The 8,089-nt window shown below is 29.8% G+C and overlaps 1 protein-coding gene across 4 annotated transcripts in view; it reads left to right on the top strand.

The window, feature by feature from the left end:
• The first annotated feature begins 1,054 nt into the window (after nucleotides 1–1,054).
• Nucleotides 1,055–8,089, top strand: part of Prom (prominin) — a 28,498-nt gene continuing 21,463 nt past the window's right edge. For all 4 annotated transcript variants that reach the window (XR_010309273.1, XR_003369235.2, XM_026642868.2 and 1 more), the window contains exons 1-2: nucleotides 1,055–2,148; nucleotides 2,236–2,291. Coding sequence is in view for 2 of the 4 variants with exons in the window: in XM_026642868.2 (XP_026498653.2) it covers nucleotides 1,131–2,148; nucleotides 2,236–2,291 (1,074 nt within the window). In the remaining 2 variants the exon portion in view is untranslated. The remainder of the gene's footprint in view (nucleotides 2,149–2,235; nucleotides 2,292–8,089) is intronic.

Genomic DNA, 8,089 nt, shown 5'->3' with positions numbered 1-8,089 from the left:
TTTGATGGTTTTCAATAAAAAATAAAGATACAATGTATTTAAATGTAAAACATATATAATACAAATTTTATATGTAGAATGATAAAATTCAGTCAATATCTCTCTGATAAAGAGAAGAGGTCTCATTTCCTTAAGAAGATAGTTTTTAGCGTAGATTATTAGTTTAGATAGTTTACGGCCAAGTACAAGAAGAATTGTCTAATCAAATAAAGCATACGGAAATTTAGTAGTGATTACCGGAATTTGGACTCTATTCTAGCAACTGAAATATCTCTAGTGATTTTCAAAGGAGTGTAAACTTTACTTATTCGGTTAAAGAGCTCTTAAGTTTCTTAAACCTCAGGTGATTTGTTGGTCAAATGTCAGATTAAACACTAAGAAGTTTCCGCAGAATCTGTGAGACTCGACGTTTCGTTATTCCAAAAAGAGAAGCAAATTTACATTCACAATTATATAATAAATAAATAAAATCAACTATGTCACATTTAGATAAAAATAAAATTTAATGTTTTAAAGTCATAAATTGATTTTGTATGTTATTCGTGATTTAACCGCAAGTATGATATGCCCGACGTTTTGATAGAGTTACGAGTACACCTGTTGTGGCGCCAATCGTATTACAATTGTGTATTGAATAGATATGATATTAATCTGGAATGGACAATGTTCAATGTGTCAATATCGTTACAAATATGTATATAATATTTATAACGACACCTTCATTCATAAAAATTAACACGTTAAATGTTATTAAGTATTATCAATATAACATTGAGAGATAAATCCTGAAAACTCATGAATACTAAAATTAATGACAAAGTCATGAAAGCTTTAAGATTCGTTTTAAGCTTGTAGATTTCATATCATTCGAATTTTGGAAAAAAATGCATTGTCTTTGTAATAACATGAAAATATCTTAAGCAAGTTACATGTTTTCCATATATTAGAACAATATTTTATTTTAACGTAATATTTTGTATTTGATTACACTTCTCATAATCCCGTAAGTGGACTACGGCAGACTGCTAAGTGCTACAAATCCTCTGTTCAATGCCCCGCACCGCAGTACCTCGTCGATATTATCAATTATACGACGTGAACAGAAAAATATAGAAATATATTATACTATAATGAATAAAAATTCAGTGCTTGCTCTTGTTTTAATAATCTTAGAAACAAATCTTGTTATATCACGAACGAACTGTGACTTACCGACTGAAGTAAAGACGTTAGAGCCGAGTGGTTTTGCTTCGGTTTTTGCCTTGCAAATCCAACAAATCCGTTCGACGTCGGAAGAGACGCCTGTGGTCTCTACCGGAAGCAATCTGAATGTCTTCGATACAAATGTACCAAGTAACTCTCTCGATGTACAAGAAGAAAATTTCCGAGCAATTTCAACTCTCCATCCGATTGAGGAAACGAACGTCGATGAAAAAATGAGAAATGATCGAGACGGAGGAAACAGTGAATCACTTTTATATAACAGAAATTTTCAAGATGAGAAGAAAAGTGAATTGGAAGGTGATAAAGTTTATAATTCAAAAGATTCTTTGAATCTTGTTTGGGACAATTGTTTTGAGAACGTTTATAGAGTTAATACGGATACAACGAACATTAACGCAAAATCATATACAGATACAGAAACTCCTAGAAATATAGAAATTGAAAATATTAAAAGTTATAGAAATATTTTAAATAAAAGAAATTCTTTAAATGTTAGCGGCACATCCGCTTTAAATTCGTGGCTGGAAAAATTCAATATATTCAGAACTGCGAGCAATGAAGAGCCTGATATTCCAACCAAAGATATTTTATTATCACCCACGACATTAGAATTGTCAACATCGTCTAGTACACAAAACACAATTCCGTTTATACCGATTACAAAGGACATATTAAAAGAATTTACAGAACCACTTAATATAACGATCGATGTTGTGACAGAAAACACTATTAATTACATAAAAGGGACCAAAAGAGATGATTTTTATGTAGAGATAACAAAAGACAGAAGCAATATTAAATTCAGTAGTTTACCTCAAAAACAAACTTATTTAATTCCAAAATTTAAATTAGAAGAGGGATTTTATCCTTTTACATTCATGTCCAAGTTCTTTTCAGTGATATATCTATTCGACTATCCAATCGGTAAGTTTTTACAAATTTTATTATTGAAGAATACTTTACTAAAATAAAATAATAAATTAAAACTCACGAAATTTCATTAATTCTCAGATCTTGTCAAGGAGATTGTAAATGGCAAAGCGACGTTCCCATATTCATTTTTAAAGGTATTTTATGTTTAATTTACTCATATTAATGTTAGTATAAAATATGTGATACTATATTCCTTTGTCTTGGCTCTTATTATAATTAAATTATGGCGCGTAAGACACGGTAACAGCCTATAGATATTAAACTGGTAGGCTAATGAATCTTTTCCTTTTGAAGAGATGGTTCAAAATTAAATCCATAATATGAATCCAGCTGATTTTCATCCGACATACAGTTTTCCTAAATGTTTTCCTTTCCGAGTACGAGATGATATATAAACAACAAAGAAGCACATTAATTTATTGTTACTTGACCGGATTTTAACCCACAATCTCAGCTATGACATAATACCGTCTTAATTTTATATTAACAATTATTTAACTATATAACTCGTAATTATTTGACTATATAACTCGTACTTCTATTTGTAAGATCACTTGCGGTTGAATTTTCTTAAGATTTTTAAGTTGTAACTTTTAACAAAAAGAAAACTGAACTTCAAATGCTTTTAGCAAGCGGGCACACTGCCCAGAGCCCATACTATTGTACTCAACAAATAATGGAAACTAAAAACAACTATCGTTTTTGTCTCGGTGTTGCAGAAATTTTGTATTGTAGTTTACCAATATAATATAAAGAACATATACTGAATCTTTTCCTTAAAAAAATTTTAATGCAAACTTCAACATTATATTATACTTGTGGTGACCACTATCGAGGGGGTGCGAGCGATGCAAACTGTAAATATAATAATTACATAGTTTGTTGAGAGTTTTATTCCGACCCACGATATTAGCAAGCTATATACTTTACTAATTTCAATATATTTAAAACGGAACTGTTTTTGTAAAGTAGTCCGTTTGTGAATTTTAGACTGTGAGAGAAAGCCCCCCCCCCCTAGTCCCTTAAGATGAATGTTTGATTTGGAAGCTTATTCCTAAGCATAAAGATTGGCATGTGACAGAATTTGAACGTCAAAAAAGTTACCTCACAATGTTTCCTTTCGCCGCCGAGAATGATAACCTCAAATCAGCATCTCAAAACTCAGTAGTGCTTGCCTTTCAACCTACGATATTCTATCTACTACCTCATCTCGCCTGAACATCTTTTTTATTTCATTACGAGAATCACACTTTATGTAACCCACAAACTGTTCTCTACGTTATAAGTATTGGTGAACAACTTGACCCAATACATGTTTCGGTGTGGATCTTGACCTAATTTATGCAACAAAACATTTAAAAATATAAGTCAATGCGTTGCCATTTAAACTTTTTCCTAGTTAATAAACTAGATATTTATGGAATAAATTAATTAAATACCAAATTAATACGTAAGTGAGTTCAAATATCGAATTTATTCTTACAAAAATCTTTTCTTTTTAATTTTAAATTTAGTAATTTGACTCCAGGTTATCAAATTTAGTAAAACACTTGGCTTTAGAAATAGTTCAATTTTTAATTTTAATTATAGGTATACACGGAGTAAAACGAGAAAGTTATAGACCACGCATATTGCGTTTGAACATTTATGCTGGTCGTAACTAGTTATTCAATAGATTTAGAAGACACTGCTATTTTGACATTGCAGATAAAAATAATACAAAAGCATAGAGCCATAACTCACGGATGTTGGAGTAAGGTTTTAAGTGACTAAAGACTACCTTTAAGTATCGCCCTTCGCTCTATATTGCTTATTTATACTCAACGTTTGTATAGTTTTATTCCTTATTATAGTACAATTATCTCTTCTCTTGAAACGGGATGGAAGAATTGCTTGACGGAATCAAAAGCTAGACGCATGAAGTGGTTTACCTAACTCATTTATCATCAGTTGCCATTTATCATTCAGTACTTTCAATATTGCTTGACATGAAATTAAAAAATATATATAAAATTAAAAATAGTTAATTATTATGAAAATAAATGTTATTTAAATACATTCATCTATAAAAATTGTAATAAAGGAGGGACATTAAACGTATATAATATTTAATATGCTGTGCCATGGATAAGGATAACTATGAGATTTGACAAAAAAACGAAAACTAATTTCGAGAATATGTGGTTTTAATTATATTTTATTGTTCATTGAGTGTGATTTACTTAATAAATATCCAAAAACCCACAGCATACGAAACAATATTTACTTACATGTATTTTTAAGCTATAATAATTTTATAGTTAACTTACTAATTTCAGGATTGCCTTTAAACAGATTAGTAATAGCGAAGTCGACCTTTTCATTGTAAACATACACCACTTGGTGTTATTTAATTTCGCGGTATATAACTCCGTTGTGAGTTCTGTCCTCAAATTTTGCTTTAAAACTTAACGACATGCTGGCTAAAATACGAAAACCACATTAATAACAATAGATAATAAATAACAATAGATAAAGTTAGGTAAATAAAAGAGATTCTATGTATCTAGTCTTGTCTTTAGTCATTTACGCATTTATGAATGAGGTGGCTTGTGTGTGTGTTTCAATCAGTCATTTTAAAATTTAGTTAAGTAGAATTTTAATTTTCTTAATTTGGCAATTCAATAAGATCCTTAAGATAAAATAATTATATGCATTTTAAACATTTAAACATTCGCGATAGTAATACTGAGTTATTATTTTTTAAGGTGTTTTACTAAATCATTTGCAAATACAGCGTAAACTCCATGTAACGTCAATGGATTTAACGACAAACTCCCTAAAGCGTCGAAATCACTCGACTGTGGTCGGTTCAGTTTGTCTTCCATACAATGATACACTCTGTACAGCGTTACACCCAATCTCAATAACGACACGTGAAATAATAAAAAGTTATTTTTTAATCGACAAAATTATTAAAAACTGCGCAGATGTGTAGGTTCTTTTCTCGCTTTATTATCCTAGCTGTCGGCAAATCGGAAATTCGTTCTTTAGTTTACAAATTGTGATTGCTTGCACACATAAAGAAGCTCTGGAAGCAGCAAAATTATTAAAAAAGTACTTTTTTATCACCAAAATGCCTCAATATTGCACCGTTACAACAAAATACGTTAGACGAAAATTATAACAGACTATACGCAAAAGCATTCAAATAAGAATTAATTCAAATATTTAATTAATAACTAGCCTGAAATAAACTTTTTCTAATACAGATTTTTCTTCTCTTCGATTTAACGACAACTCTCGATAACGTCCAAATACATACAGTCCCTTGAGTGTCGTAATACAGAGTTTACACTGTATATAAATAATAATAGACATCGAAATATGTTTTATATTTTTTTGGGCAAATGGGAAAATACCATGATTATAAAATCGGATGTTACGCTTTTATAATATTTTACATACTAGAAAAATCGAAATTTAAAATACTCCGTATATATATATTTATACGCTTAACGTTTTATAAATAAACTATTTAATCCGGTTACGTAATTAGATGTTTATTTGGAAATAGATGTATTAATAACTGAACTATAACTGCAATGGGTCTCAATCCTATAGAATCTCAAAATCGATCTTAGCTATCTAGCATACATAATAACCTCGGTCTCACATAGGTAAACATTATATTGTATGAATATTACCTATTATATAAAAAATATATGTATGTTTGTCAGCTTATTCATCAAAGAAATATTTGGCCAAAATATTCTTCGCCTGATAAATTATGGTAAGCAAATTTTCATAAGCACAAAAATTTTATCGATAAAACATAAATCTATGGATAATTATTTTTTCGTCTGTTCCTGACCAACTAAAGCTGCGTTGGCCATTCTCAACTAATAACATCAATCTATGCAAGATATATTTTATTGCTCAAGTTTACCTGAACAATGATTGCAAGTTTATTGTCTCACTTTCATAATGTAATTAGACGGAAATCGACACAACTGAAACATTTCCTGGGGTCCTAACCTCAAGATCTGCTGCTTTATGGTTTATATTAAGCTAGCTATTAGAGTCCAAAGCTGTATTAACATATGAATTTTAAATATAATTATCTATATAATATGTTTAAATAAAAAGGCATTATCAATTATATAAATAATTCAAAAACTTAAACTATTTTAACTCACATAGCTGAATCTACTACACAATTCCTTATGCCAGTCAGAACTGGATCAATCAGTTTCACTTTTATTTTACCAGGCAGTTCATAAGCGATATTTTTCTTGTATAGAGGATCTGTTGAATCAATTCCCAAACTCGGCACTCCTTTAGCAAAGAGTGGCATAGTATCCTGTAGGTATACTTTTTTTCAGACATTCTGATTTGAGCCCTGGACAAAGTACTATGTAGTCCGCTGAAAGATTTGCAAGTATTAATAAATGAATGATAATTACAACAATATATATTTGTTTCCTATAATCCAAGAAAATATATTTAAAAACAAAATCATTCTCAAGCCTCTTTTTATTTTATTTCTGTTCTCTTTAGATATACGTTTGTTTCGAATATTTATTTACCTCTCCTATAATTTCAACTACTAAAACATAAAATTATAGATGACTGTTGTAATATATTATGTTATTTTCTAAATGTTATTATATATAAATAAGCTATGAATTTGATTTGGTACTTCATATAGTCAATAAATCAATTGATCGTATTTAATTAATACTTGCTCTTTAATAACAAACTCTAAAAGGAAATAACCTCTTTGTGCCCTCACTAAACCACCAGCATGGTTAAAAAACTGATTAAAATATATATAACCCATATTCAAGACAAAGTTCAAACTCCAGTAAATTTCTGCTTGGAATCTGAACAGCATGCTTGATTTAACAAAAGAGATCCATACGATGACATTGACATTTTAAAAGGATCGCTTCCTGTAAGTCGATAGCGCCAAAATCTTTCTTGCACTAATGGAGGTTAATGTCGCTAAGAAGTCCTATAATAATACGAGTATAAACTGCGAACTACATTTAACGGAGATTGTACCTGGCCTTCGAATTAACTTTTTGTAATTATAATATCGGCTTTGTCTCCTCATACCTACTTGTCAGTTTAATGTTTTGTTTTCTTGCGTGAACCCGTTTCGGTATATACGAAATGGATTTATTGTATATGACATTTTTTTTTATATAAAATCATTAATATTCTAATCAAAAATTAATATTATTTATTCAAGGAAGCATTAAGATCGACATGTAACAGATTATATAAAAAGAAAGAACTCCCGTACTCCCTAAAAAAATGAGCACTGAACAAATGACCAAAGAAACTCGTGTGAAATTAATGGACAGTTTTTTTCTATATCTGCTACAAAATATCAATAATTTACCAAAAGTACCAAATCGTACATTAAATTATGCTGTGGCATATTTTAGTCAGACCAACAAATACAAATGTAATCCCATAAAGACATCCGAGTTTATGAGATATATTATGAAACATTGAATAGTGTACAAAAGTCACAAATAAATAAAGGCCTTAAAATTTGTACAAAACTAAAGTTAAGCAAAAATAAATCTAAAAGGAAAAAAATATATGCAGATATACACACCGGATATAGATATACCGAACTTAATCCATTAGATCCCAAGTGCCGCATTTTTTACACAGATACGAAATGTTATCAGAGCAAATACTTAGGGTAATGAGATTGTATCTCATTAACAAATGAGCTTATCACTCATCTAGCAAGATTTGGTCATCGTTGAAATGGATACTTCACTTTATGACCAATGTCTGTTTCTGATGTAACAATCTATTAAGATTATGAGGGGTGTAATTGCTTGTCTTGGATTAATGTTTATGCGCTAACATTTCATTTGTCAGGCAGATGATTTCTGATTCTACTAATATTGTGATTATATATTATATC

Source organism: Vanessa tameamea, chromosome 11 (assembly GCF_037043105.1).
Source record: "Vanessa tameamea isolate UH-Manoa-2023 chromosome 11, ilVanTame1 primary haplotype, whole genome shotgun sequence".
Taxonomy (NCBI): domain Eukaryota; kingdom Metazoa; phylum Arthropoda; class Insecta; order Lepidoptera; family Nymphalidae; genus Vanessa; species Vanessa tameamea.
The sequence above is the reverse complement of the archived record's forward strand: the minus strand, read 5'-3'. Positions and strand labels throughout refer to the sequence as shown.